This window comes from Glycine soja, chromosome 6, assembly GCF_004193775.1.
Source record: "Glycine soja cultivar W05 chromosome 6, ASM419377v2, whole genome shotgun sequence".
Taxonomy (NCBI): domain Eukaryota; kingdom Viridiplantae; phylum Streptophyta; class Magnoliopsida; order Fabales; family Fabaceae; genus Glycine; species Glycine soja.
In genome coordinates, this window is record NC_041007.1 from 12,223,494 (window position 1) to 12,235,743 (window position 12,250).

The following is a 12,250-nucleotide window of genomic DNA, read 5'->3' on the forward strand; positions in this document are numbered from 1 at the left end:
CACCATGTTGTTCAATGTTCACTTGATTAACTTTTAAATTTAATTAAAAAAAAATTGTAGTACGTAATGGTAGACTTATTTTTGACGTTTTAATTACGGTGATAAATTTGGCGTGGATGTCCACTTGTATATAAATGTCCTGTTTCCCAGTTTATTTTATTTGTTCGTTTTCGTAAGGTTTATAGATTAGGAAGACCGGAATAGCCAACCAAACCCGTCGTCGTCTAGTTATCTATCTCCTCCACCAGCGAAAACCCCAAAACCCTAGAATTCAAGAATCGAAAGCAATGGACTTCGACGAGTACGATTACTTGGAGAAAACAGTGGAGGAGCAAGAGGACCACGACAGCAGCCGGAAGAAGAAGGAGAGCGAGAGGAGCTACAGGAAGCGCGAGGAGATCGACGAGGGAATCGAAGAGACGAAGAGCAAGAGGTCCAGGGGCGACGAAGAGAACGGCTCCAAGAAGGATAAGGACCGCGAAGAACGCGACAGGGAGCGCCGCAGGGACAGGGATAGAGATGGTGAGAGAAGTAGCAGAGACAGGGATAGGGATAGGGATAGGGAGAAGGAGAGAGAGAAAGGGAGGGAACGGAGGGAAAAGGATAAAGAGAGGGAGAAGAGGGAGAAGGAGAAAGAGAAGGAGAAGGAGAGGGAAAGAGAAAGAAGGGAGAGGGAACGGGAACGGGAAGAGAGAGAGAGGTCTCGGAGGAGTAGGAGTCGTTCCGAGAGAGAAAGAGAAAGAGAACGGGATTTCGACACCAGAGATAGCAGGTAATGAATGCACTTAATCTTCCTTCTTCTTTGCCAATTCTCTCTCTTTTTTTTTTTTTTTAAAAAAATTCTTTTTGCTCGTAGATGAGGTTCTCTGCCAAGTGTTTTATGCCCAGGCTTGGCTAACTTGTAGTGAAGTTATGAATATGGTTAATGAAACAATGAACTTGTAACTTATCAGCTATGTATGCATTATAACACTTCATTTCAGGCCTATCCTATAATTAATGGAATTAGTTTTTGTCATTTGTTACTTTGCTCAGCTTATCCCAGTACCTTTTGCTCCCTGCTTATTTAACTTTTAAATGCAGTTTTAGTTATTGACTCAGCTGTTTTTCTGTATTCTATTGTATCATTTTTTTGTGGGGAGGGTGTTATTGCATGTTAAGGACAATGCTCATAAGCTAAATTGCATGAGTACGGGCTTGAGTAGTATGGGTTGACTGGTATGGCAATATTTTCAAATACTAGGGTATGGGTATGGAGACAACAGTATATATTATAATAGAATATGTAAACATAGACAATAAAGTAATTAAATCACAAGATAATATCATTTGTATGATATTCTGTTGTCCGTGATTGTGTGTTTAACTTAATAGTCCATACCTCCTCTAGATGGTTTATCCAATCCATTTTCTTTTAAAAAGGATGGGATGAGATAGGTAACTGAGAGCCGTATTTTGTTTTAGGAAGTAAACAAAACTTTTTTTTTTCTAGAGCCAACTAGAGCTTTTTTGAGCATGAATTTTTTTTATTGTTGTTTGTATCATGTGAGTGAGGTGTTCTTATCATCAAATGCCTTCCATTCTAGATGTAGATGTAAATTTTCTCTATATCATAACTATTGTAAGTATTGGGTTTCTCCTTTAGGGATAAACATAGTAGTCAATAGTGTGCAGTGCTAAATGGCGGCCATGGTGGAATGGCGAGGTGGATTTTTTTTCCAACCCTCATATAGGCAATTTGTGAAGGAAGTCTCACTATGGTGGCACCATAGGCTGCAATGGCGTGTTTACATGGCAAAATTTTGGCCTTCCACCATGTTCTGCCGTCTTCTGCCATCGATAACATTGATAGCGTAGTGGAGAGGCTCTAGGTTGCTATGGGGTTCAAATAGAACCAGAGCGGATTTCAATAGTGGCCATTTCCACGGGCTATAGCAGTGCTACTATGATATAGGCTGCAAAACCCCTTTTTTACCCCTGATAATGCTGTTTAGGGTTTTTGGGGTGAAATTGTGATTTCTACCCTTTTTTCTAATGCTTTTCTTTTACTTCATATACATAATAAGATTTGAAACCCTTCTTCCTTGACCATTCCACAAAAAGTTATGACTGTTTTGAGCTTTGTTTCTTCATACATCACAGGACTATTTTTTTCCTTGTGTTCCATGCTTTCTTCTTCCTTTATATTTCCTAGTTTACATTCTGCCAATTTTATCTTATTTGTGGTGTTCTTTTTCTATTAATTTCACCATCATCTCTCATTTTTTGACTTTGTTACTATGTTCTTGTTGCTCCTAGGTTGATGGTGACTGTGTTCATAGATTGTGACTTACTTTAAGTTTATGATTTCCTTTGACTTTTTTAGAGTATTTATGTGTAATATATAATTATAATATTATAACTATAATAATATTTAAAATAGGAAACTTCCTGCTGCTGCATTCTCAAAGCTGGCTGCTATGTCCTGCTACCTGTGATTGATAAATATGGGGATAAGTATTGCGGTACACAAGTAGCTAGGAGTGCACTACCTTTTAAATGTTAGGAAATAGGAACCTGGCAATAATTTTTACTAATTTATTAGGAATTTGGGAAAAGGTAATACTGAACAGAGGCACTGGTGTGTATGGATATCATAGAATTAAATGCTACTTTGGACTGTTATATTAACAATATACTTTGAAATAATGACTACAGTTGTGAGTTTGAGACATTACCCCCTCTCAAGATTAGGTGCTGTTTTGAACTCTAACATTAGCTATGTTTGTTTGGATTTATGTTACAAATTATACAATCTGAATATCAGGTGTAAATTTGATGTACTACTCTGCTTATTTTCTTATAGCCAAATTTTAATTTGAATTGCAGGAGATTTAGGGACAAAAAAGAGGCAGCGGAGCCCGAGGCAGATCCAGAAAGGGATCAGAGAACTGTTTTTGCTTACCAGGTTGATTGGTTGGTCATTGGCCTTTTATTTTGTTATAAATATTGTAAGATCTGATATGTTAGGGCATTTAGTATCCTTTTCTAATGATTGCCAATTTTCTATGTGATGATTACAGATGCCCTTAAAGGCATCGGAGAGGGATGCTTATGAATTCTTCTCAAAAGCTGGCAAGGTCAGTTGTCTTTAATTTTTGCATACAGTTATTGTTTTTTCCTACTTGTTTGACTATTTTACTAGTGGGAGATGACTTATGTTTCCATTGGAACCTTTGCTATTTCTGATGTAAAATGGTAGATTTAGTTGATATTGATAACAATCAGTATTCTATGCTTGGGGCTTCAGTTTTGAGTACTCCCGTGACTTTATTGTGCTTAACAGTCTGTGCACGTGTGATGAGTGAATAATGGGTTATATGGATATTTTGAATCTCTGGATGTAGTTGTTTGCTTGCTCAGATCTAAGTCTACCTGGTGACTTCTATGATGTGATAATTCCTCTATTTACTTCTAATGTTCCTTATTTTCAGGTGAGGGATGTCCGTCTGATCATGGATAGGAACTCAAGACGATCTAAAGGAGTTGGGTATGTGCTTTCTTATAAAACAATTTATTCTTCATGTGCATGCACTATTATGGTATTAGGATATCAACTTTCAAGAATCATGTTTAACTGTATTCTTAAATGGACTAGCAATGCGATAATGATGAGGGATGATGGGGGAATACCTTGCACTCATGTTTAATCAATTCATGCTGCGTACTCAAGGTAGATGACATAATCCCGGTTTTCTTTTTGGTCCTTTTCCCGATTTTCTTCCTCTGCATTTGTGATACACAGTGAGGATTTCTTTCTTTTGTTGAGCCTTTTCAATTTATATCTCTTGAACTGGTTATGACATATTTCTCGACAAGGTTGATATGGAGGGAATTTTTTTCTACTTTCTGGGGTGGGTGGGTGGCCTGTGGTAGTGGATGTGTGAATGATATCCATATGGATTTGGTGCTGTTTGGCCTTTAGAGTTGTGTGACCAGTGGTTGCAGTACCAGACCAGCCTTAAGTTGGGTTCCCTTTCTTAGCATTGATTTGCTCACATGCACATACATAAGTGAATATGAGTTGCTGTTTGCTGGTTACTATCCTCCTTGTCTTGGTGATTCCCTATGGTCTCTTGCTTCTTTCATGGTCTTATTCCCTCTTGATTGAAATATATGCTTTAGTTTTGTATTTTTATTAAGTCAGGCTAAAATTTTCTTTACATGAGTTAGATGCATCAAAAGATACTCTCAGCTTGAGCTGTCTGAACTAGAGTTTTTGTTTCTCTACATCTTTGCTGCATGCTTTGTAAGTTTTGATTGAACTCTTTGTATTTTGTAGTTCTGAAAACTTGATGTAAGTTCTTGATGATGATGTAGGTATATTGAGTTTTATGATGCAATGTCAGTGCCAATGGCAATTGCTCTCTCTGGCCAACTTCTTCTAGGACAACCTGTAATGGTCAAGCCTTCTGAGGCTGAAAAGAACCTTGTCCAATCTAATGCTACCAGTGGAGCTGCTGGAGTAGTAGGACCATATGGAGCTGTGGACAGGAAACTATATGTGGGGAACCTTCACTTTAACATGACGGAGAGTCAATTGAGAGAGGTATTTGGATTTGGTTGTCTGGTGAATATGTTTTACTTGAAATTTCATTACTGCCAAGTGCCAGTCATCGTTAGGAATATGAATACTGAGAACCAAACACCAATTTAAATATACCCTTAAGAACATGTGAACAACTAAGTAGCTTTTCTCTAAACTGGTTTAGTGCAATCAATCTGCTGTCAGACGTTAAATAAAATGATTTGATATTTTTTTTCCTCAGATTTTTGAGCCATTTGGTCCGGTAGAGATTGTACAACTACCTCTTGACTTGGAGACGGGACATTGCAAGGGCTTTGGGTTTGTTCAAGTTTGTTACTAACACTTAACTTCAAAAACTATTGTTTCCAATAATAATGTTACTTATCTCTTTTGTATATTATTTCTGGAACAGTTTGCCCATCTTGAGCATGCCAAGGCTGCGCAGAGTTTAAATGGAAAATTGGAAATTGCTGGCAGGACTATAAAGGTAGAAATGTTTTTGTGTGGGTCTATTTGTTTTTCTCACTTTGCTTGTCCTTTAGTTTGTAATTAATGCTGTTCATCGAACACAGGTTTCATCTGTAACAGATCATGTTGGAAACCAAGATACAACTGCCAAATCTGCAGATTTTGATGATGATGAAGGTGGATTGGTAAGTGTTCACTTGTATAAAACTTGAAACAAAATTGGGTTCCCACAGGAAAGTTTGTCATTGAAACTTATTTCTCATTGTACAATAATTTTATTTTGGGTGAATGGTTTTTTATTCAGCTTGGCTTGATTGACCAGAAGTTTTGTTTATTTTAATAATACTTTAGTAACTAATTATTCTAGCTTCAAATATTTGCAGTTCGACAACTGGCTTGCTACTATGATAGATACCTGCATTATAGCTTTTTTGTTGTTGTTGAGAAGGCATTACAAATTGATAATGTTGAACAAATTAAATTCTAAGGATGTCTTATTAGTTGTGCCTGTTTTTTTGCATATTTACTAGGCTTAGAAATAGGTGCTTTTAAAGTTTCTTCTTTTCCCTGATCTGGCTCTAAATCTGAAGTTTTTAATTTTTTTCTCTGCTTAGTTCCACCTATTCTGCAGCCATAAACTGCATTTTTTTCTATGTGGGATTCTGGGGAAGTGTAGCGGTGGTTAAGAAAACTCAGCCAAATTAAGTCTATTCCTGGGGATTAGTTTCTTGCTCATGTATTCTACTTTTTTTTCTGTGTACAGTCTTTAAATGCCCAATCAAGAGCATTGCTTATGCAGAAGCTGGACCGCTCTGGCATTGCTGCAAGGTTTGTTTAAAGATTTTCCTCTAGTATATTCTGTAAACTTGTTCATTTTCTTAACATATTCCAACCATTGCAGCATTGGTCTGCCCATTGCGAATGGGTCATCTCCTGCTCAACAGGCTATTATGCCTATTGGTAATCCAGGTATAGTACCAGCAGTTGCACCAGCTGTCCCAACACAAATTATGCCTATCCCAGTGACTGAACCTGTTGGAAACCCCAGTGAGTGTTTACTGTTGAAGAACATGTTTGATCCAAACACTGAGGTGAGGATTAACTGATTGATTAAAATTACCCTCTGCTATTTAATTCAACAATGTACTAATATCAAATATTATAAGATGCAGACCGAACCAGATTTTGATCTAGACATTAAAGAGGATGTAGAAGAAGAGTGTTCCAAATATGGACGAGTGAAGCATATTTATGTTGACAAGTAAGTTTATGAATGTGTAGCCCTTGTCCATAAAAGATTCATTCCCTCTTTCTGTTATCTTATTTTCCCATTTACACTTTATGCGTACTTGCCATTTTATAATTGATTCATCTTCTATGCAGAAGAAGTGCAGGTTTTGTGTATTTGCAGTTTGAAACAGTGGAAGCAGCAAGTGCTGCTCAACGTGCAATGCACACAAGGTGGTTTGCAGGCAGAATGATATCTGCTATCTATATGGTATGCGTTTCCTGTCTTGAGGACTTTGTTTCTTCAGATTTGCAAATTTAACACATTACAGTGAGAATTGTGCTGATTTCAACTGTCTTTATGGAGTGTTTGTGTCTATAAACCGGGCATTGTTGGATGAAAATTTTAAACTGAGGAGATTAAATATTAATTTACAAAACATGGGATACTAGTATGATTTAAACAAATCGCATGGGATATCTTGTAATCTGCTTTGTGATAGGTAAACACTTGATTGGCTTATTGGGTGCCTTCTCTTGATGGGTTGGGGAATCATTTGACCTGATAAGTAGTGGAAATTGAACCCAAGCCTTTCAAAATCAAATGAAGTGCTTTGATCCTTGTTAGTTCTTGTCAGTTGAACCAATGCTGCTGCTGATAGTGACTTTAATGTATTAGTATTGAGTTTCTAGCAGATGGGCACTTAATTCATTGTGCTGTGCTGAAGATTGTTAGTGCAAAATTTGAGTTGCACAGGAAATTTTCAGTTGGTCAAATTAAATTCAAATGCTATTATATGTGCTGGTGTAATAGTGGTGTGCTTAAATTGATTCTTAAATACCATGCTCGTGGTTTTGCTGCATCCCTTTTCTTTTAAATAGGTATTTTAAGAATAGTTGTTTCTGATTTGCAGCTACCTCAGATGTATGAAACCAAATTTAAAGGTGACGCTTGAAGAAAGTACTTACAGACTTGTTGACTCAGATGGCAATCTGCTTATTTTTCTCACATTAGTTTCTGAAATTGAGTTTAGTTTATAAATTTTATTCATAACTTGCACTATTAGATGTATGTTTACAGAAATTTTACTGTCAAGGTTGTGTGATATTCATGATCAGTAATTTTTTTCCCATCTCAATGTATTTTATTTTACAATAGTGCCTTCTCTTTTTATCTTGTTCATTTCTTTGTGAGCGCTATTGTTTGATTGATAAATACAACTGTGCTGGGGAATGTAAGTAGTGTAGCGAATTGTACGATACGAATTCAGCTATAATCTGTGTTTAGCATAGTTTTAAAAACCAAATTTGACTGGCTGGTTAAACCGGTCTGTTAATTTTTTTTTTAAATTGCTTATTTCGGAACTGGTGAGAAATGTTAAAGAGCAGGTAGAATTGGTTTAGAATCGGTTAAAATAGGTGAAAATTGATTAAAATCTTAGTTCGTTGCATTTTTTTAAAGTTTAAAATATTTAAGATAAATAAAAATACATATTTAAGCCTTAAGGTATATATTATTTTGTCAGTTATTATTAGTTTATCTCATAATTTAATTATTTACATTTTATATTTTTATATCTTAATTTTTTGATGATTTTATCACTCAAAATATATAATATTAAAAATCTAAATTTAATTATTACCAATATGAGTATGATTCAACTGTAGTTAAACTAATAATATGTGAAACAGTACTTTTATTATTTAATAATTGGCTTGAGTTTTAAAACATTGTTTTTAACAGAAACAAATAATGATTGAAGAGATGTTGGAAAGATTATTAAATATATGAACGAGAAGGTTGAGGATGGTGTGGTTTTCATCTGAAAGACAAATTGTATAAAAAGTGATTTCGTTCGCGATACAGATATGCATGAGAAATCAAATTTGATCCGAGTTAGCAGTCAACTGTAAGCTGTCAATGTGCTAGTTCATCTACAGAAAAAAAAAAATTAAATAGCTTTCAGGTAGCACGAAAATGTAAAGGTATTTACAAAGTAATAATTGTCATTTTCATTGTGTTTTTGAGAAAATGTTTAATGTAGTTAATTGACTACGCTATTAAATAACATGAAACAAATACTAATCAGTGGATGACTAAAAATATTAAATATTAGGCAGGCCCAAGGGAAAAAAGCCCATTGTTGTAATTAGAAAGAGGAAGAAGAAGGTTAAGTTAATTTGGCGGTCTCTTCGGCGATAAGACCGCAACGTTATAGCCCTACTCACGAGCCTTTTTACTCTGCTCGGTATACAGGGAGAGTGCAACAACAAACGCACCAGGTACGCTCTCTTTCTCTCTCCCTAAATTTCAATTCAAACCACAAACACAAACCCATATCCCCAAAACCTGTGTCTGTCAACTGCACTTAGAGAGAGTGAGTGACGCAACCAGACTAGCACGCACAACACACAATAACTGCATGTAAGATAGATTATTCTCTAAACCCTAGCTAGCATCCTCTGATTTCATCTTTCTCTGTTTCTGAAGTTTGCTTTTCCGTATTGTTTGATTTAGATGGATAGGTATCAGAGGGTAGAGAAGCCCAAGGCAGAGACTCCTATAAACGAGAATGAGATACGCGTCACTACTCAAGGAAGGATGAGGAATTACATCACCTACGCCACCACTCTCCTTCAGGTTACTTACTATTTCGTGCATTTTTTTAATCAGATAATAACTCTTTATGTTTTTGTCTAACCCAAAAATTGGGCCAAACCCGCTGTTTATTGAATTAACTCCATGAAAATACTTTTTCTTAGGGTAGGTAGGTCCAATCGGATTAATGCCGTCTGTTAGTGGAATGAAATTTCTTTGGAATGTTAATTGTAACGAGGAGTCATTTTTATGTTTTAATTAACATTTAAGTTTTAATTAACCCTTAAATATTAGATGCGCTTGGTTCACAAATAAAAACAATCTCTCTCTCTCTCTCTCTCTCTCACACACACACACACACAAACACACACACACACACGTGTCTTAGAATGGAGTGGCTTAATCACTCAAATTTAAATGTGTATCTGAAAGCATTGAAACATGATTATAGGAAAATGTGAGAAAATCATAAACCAAAACGGGAGTGAATTGACAATCAATTATCTGGTAAAGAATCTGATAAACAGAAGGGGTGGGGGGTTGAACTTTTGGGAAATGGCAATCAAATCAATGAAGAAAACGATGACTAAAACCAAGAATTTGCAAAATCAGTGAAGTTTTCTGGTGAATTAACATGACTGATGTGTAAGAGATAAAACAGAAGAGCTATGTACAATTCTCTGTAGAAATATGTTTCATGATATTTTCACCTCTGTTTTTAAGCTTACATCAAACTAATCCTTAAGATGATAATCCTTTACTTTTTTTGTTTGTGATGCTTGATGACTTTTCATTTCACATAGACTGAAAAAATTGTACTCTCTAACTGCAAGTTATTTTATTTTCTGGATAATCATTGTCCTTCTTAGCACTTCCTTGTCGTTGCTTTGGCCTATCTATCTCTCTATATTTATATTCTGTGTACTTCATCATTTACATTGATTTTCTGCTGGTGGTAGGATTTGTCCCTTTTGTTTTTGGTGTGATCCATCCATGCAAGTATCAATCTATCTAGAATCGACGGATATTTTACTATTTTTTAACATTTTATCTTGCTCTATAGGAGAAAGGATCTAGTGAAATTGTTCTCAAAGCAATGGGACGTGCAATAAATAAGACCGTAATGATTGCTGAACTGATCAAGGTGGGAGGATCAATATCTTTATGGAATATGGTGGCCTGCACTTGTTCATCTTACTTTCGTGAGTTGTGATGGTTCTGTTACTTGTTTCAGAGAAGGATTGTTGGTCTGCATCAAAACACCCAAATTGGATCAACTGATATAACTGACACATGGGAACCACTAGAAGAAGGCCTTCTTCCGTATGGATTTTTGTTTCTTCTATGCTACCTTATCAAATACTAAATTTCTGTGTTTGGGAGTGATTCCTTTGGTTTTGTGTTGTACTTGCCCAGTTTGGAGACTACTCGCCATGTTTCAATGATCACAATTACCTTGTCAAAGAAAGAATTGGATACGTCATCCGCGGGGTAAGAACTTGTGTAATATTGTATGACATTTGTATCTCTAAATGTAGTTGTTTGATGGCTTGTATTTTAACAGGCCTATTTATTTATAAGACAAGCTGCTAGATCACTAGTTAAAATTAGCAAAAAGATCATTTTTCTTGTGTTTCAGTTAGTTTGTTACAGTATCTAACCAGACCATCAGACCTGTGGTTTACACATGGAGTGAAACTGGGATATTAGTCCTGGGGTGGGGGGGAGTGGGGAGATTCACCGTTGAGATTGATTGAGTTCTTTTTAATTATGTTCGCTGGTTGCAAGATTTTAATTTTTCTTTTCTCATGCAGATACCAACATCCTCTTCCAGTTGATCAAGTAAAACCTTTAAATGAATATGAAGAGGAAGGAGGTGAGTTGATAAGTTTTTCTTTTAATGTTTCAAGACTGGATTTTGTAGCATGTTGACAGTAATATGATTTGATGTAGAAGGCTCACCAAGGATGCGAGGAAGAGGACGTGGTCGTGGAAGGGGCAGGGGTAGAGGTATTGATAAGGACTTTGTTTCCCTCATTCACTGTAGATTCCTGTATTGTAGTTTTCAAATGGTCATAATTGCTTTCTTGGACTCTTTTTTGTTTTTCTTGTGGTTTCTTTAAAATGTAAAAGCTGCTTATGAGAGCAAAATCTGTTCTTAGGATTTTACAATGGGGGTATGGAATATGGTGATGATTGGGATGGTGGGCGTGGCTATGGTGGAAGAGGGCGTGGCCGTGCAAGGGGGCGTGCTTTTCGGGGACGAGGACGAGGCTATGGTGTGCAGCCAGTTGGGTACTATGACTATGGTGAATATGATGCTCAACCTCCCCCACGTGGTAAGCATGCAAGTCCTCAAATTTTGATTTCATGATGATGAAGATAGATTGTTATTGCTTAAATTACAGCTCTTGTATTATCAGATAAGTAATGCGAGTTATTGGAAGCAGCATATTGAATGAATTTGCGGTTTTAAGTCTTATATTTTGCTGTGCTATTTGCATTACGTGGTGCTTCCTATTAAATCAGGCTACAGAAGAAACAGGACAAAATTACTTCATTTGAATTCATAGACTGTTTGTGTCTTTTTAATTTCCTCTGTTCTCTTTTGTTCCTTCTTGTTTCCAGCCTTTTAGAGTTCTCATCCTAGACTACCTGAGCGGGGACATGTTCGTATAATTTTATTTGATGTGGTGGGCATCTTAGTATAATTTTTGTTTGATGGTTTTGCAGGCCGTGGACGTGGAAGGGGGAGAGGTCGTGGACGTGGAAGGGACCGGGGACCACCTGCTTGATCAAGTGGCTGTTTCTTATCATGTATATGTTAAAATTAGATGTTGCCTCTCTGTTTAGTTTTTTGTGAGATTTACTTATATTTTGGTATTATGTGAAGCGGTCGGTGTTGCAGCCATGTTCCTGCAGTTTTGATTATGTAGTTGTTTCCCCTGTAACCACTATAATTTTGCTAAGTTGGGTAGAGTAAGTTAGATATCTTTTCTTTGTTTAAAGACTCATAAAATCACAATTGTAAAATTTTTTAATAGGAGTTATTGCAGTAAGGTCTTTCGAAGTTTGATTTAGTGTGATTGGTTTACTGGTTTAATTTATTGAAGAAATGTTATTGTTTGTCAATTTTGTAAGAAAACTTTTAAAAAGCAAGCGATGAAAATTGAAACATGCAATTAGTGGGCGTCTGATTTCTGTTGTGTATACTGAGATTTTGGGCGGGAGTCATGGCACCTAAAAAAATAGTCTGTAGGTAAATTTTTTAATTCTACCATCAACTTTAGCGCATCACCTTTGTTTTCAACCATCAAGGATTTCATATGAATTCAGGTAGATTCTACGGTGGACCATGAAGGCTAATCGTAAGATATAATATTAAAAAA

General features: G+C 36.1%; 2 protein-coding genes across 5 annotated transcripts; both read left to right on the plus strand.

Moving 5' to 3' along the window:
• The first annotated feature begins 143 nt into the window (after positions 1-143).
• LOC114415740 (RNA-binding protein 39) lies at positions 144-7,445 on the plus strand. 2 transcript variants are annotated; one of them, XM_028380575.1, is made up of 13 exons: positions 144-772; positions 2,869-2,947; positions 3,063-3,119; positions 3,474-3,529; positions 4,360-4,588; positions 4,809-4,895; positions 4,980-5,054; positions 5,140-5,220; positions 5,799-5,863; positions 5,937-6,126; positions 6,208-6,296; positions 6,422-6,533; positions 7,177-7,445. In XM_028380575.1, the coding sequence occupies exons 1-13, from the start codon at positions 288-290 to the stop codon at positions 7,216-7,218; spliced, it is 1,647 nt and encodes a 548-aa protein (XP_028236376.1). In that variant the 5' UTR covers positions 144-287; the 3' UTR covers positions 7,219-7,445. The 2 variants fall into 2 exon arrangements, with proteins under 2 accessions (XP_028236376.1, XP_028236375.1); XM_028380574.1 differs by having other exon boundaries at positions 145-772; positions 6,419-6,533.
• Positions 7,446-8,390: 945 nt separating this feature from the next.
• On the plus strand, positions 8,391-11,941 carry LOC114415741 (ribonuclease P protein subunit p25-like protein). 3 transcript variants are annotated; one of them, XM_028380576.1, is made up of 9 exons: positions 8,391-8,545; positions 8,781-8,903; positions 9,925-10,005; positions 10,096-10,184; positions 10,278-10,352; positions 10,676-10,737; positions 10,815-10,871; positions 11,024-11,200; positions 11,595-11,941. In XM_028380576.1, exons 2-9 carry the CDS (start codon positions 8,781-8,783, stop codon positions 11,654-11,656), a joined length of 726 nt encoding a protein of 241 aa, XP_028236377.1. In that variant the 5' UTR covers positions 8,391-8,545; the 3' UTR covers positions 11,657-11,941. The 3 variants fall into 3 exon arrangements, with proteins under 3 accessions (XP_028236377.1, XP_028236379.1, XP_028236378.1); XM_028380578.1 differs by having other exon boundaries at positions 10,818-10,871; XM_028380577.1 differs by having other exon boundaries at positions 8,545-8,687.
• The last annotated feature ends 309 nt before the right edge of the window (positions 11,942-12,250 follow it).

Coding starts and splice junctions, on each gene's coding strand:
- LOC114415740 (XM_028380574.1), top strand. CDS start 288: ATGGACTTCGACGAGTACGATTACTTGGAGAAAACAGTGGAGGAGCAA. Junction 3,120..3,473: donor TCTTCTCAAAAGCTGGCAAG/GTCAGTTGTCTT, acceptor CCTTATTTTCAG/GTGAGGGATGTCCGTCTGAT. Junction 6,297..6,418: donor AAGCATATTTATGTTGACAA/GTAAGTTTATGA, acceptor TCTTCTATGCAG/AAGAAGTGCAGGTTTTGTGT.
- LOC114415741 (XM_028380576.1), top strand. CDS start 8,781: ATGGATAGGTATCAGAGGGTAGAGAAGCCCAAGGCAGAGACTCCTATA. Junction 8,904..9,924: donor ACGCCACCACTCTCCTTCAG/GTTACTTACTAT, acceptor CTTGCTCTATAG/GAGAAAGGATCTAGTGAAAT. Junction 10,872..11,023: donor TGGAAGGGGCAGGGGTAGAG/GTATTGATAAGG, acceptor ATCTGTTCTTAG/GATTTTACAATGGGGGTATG.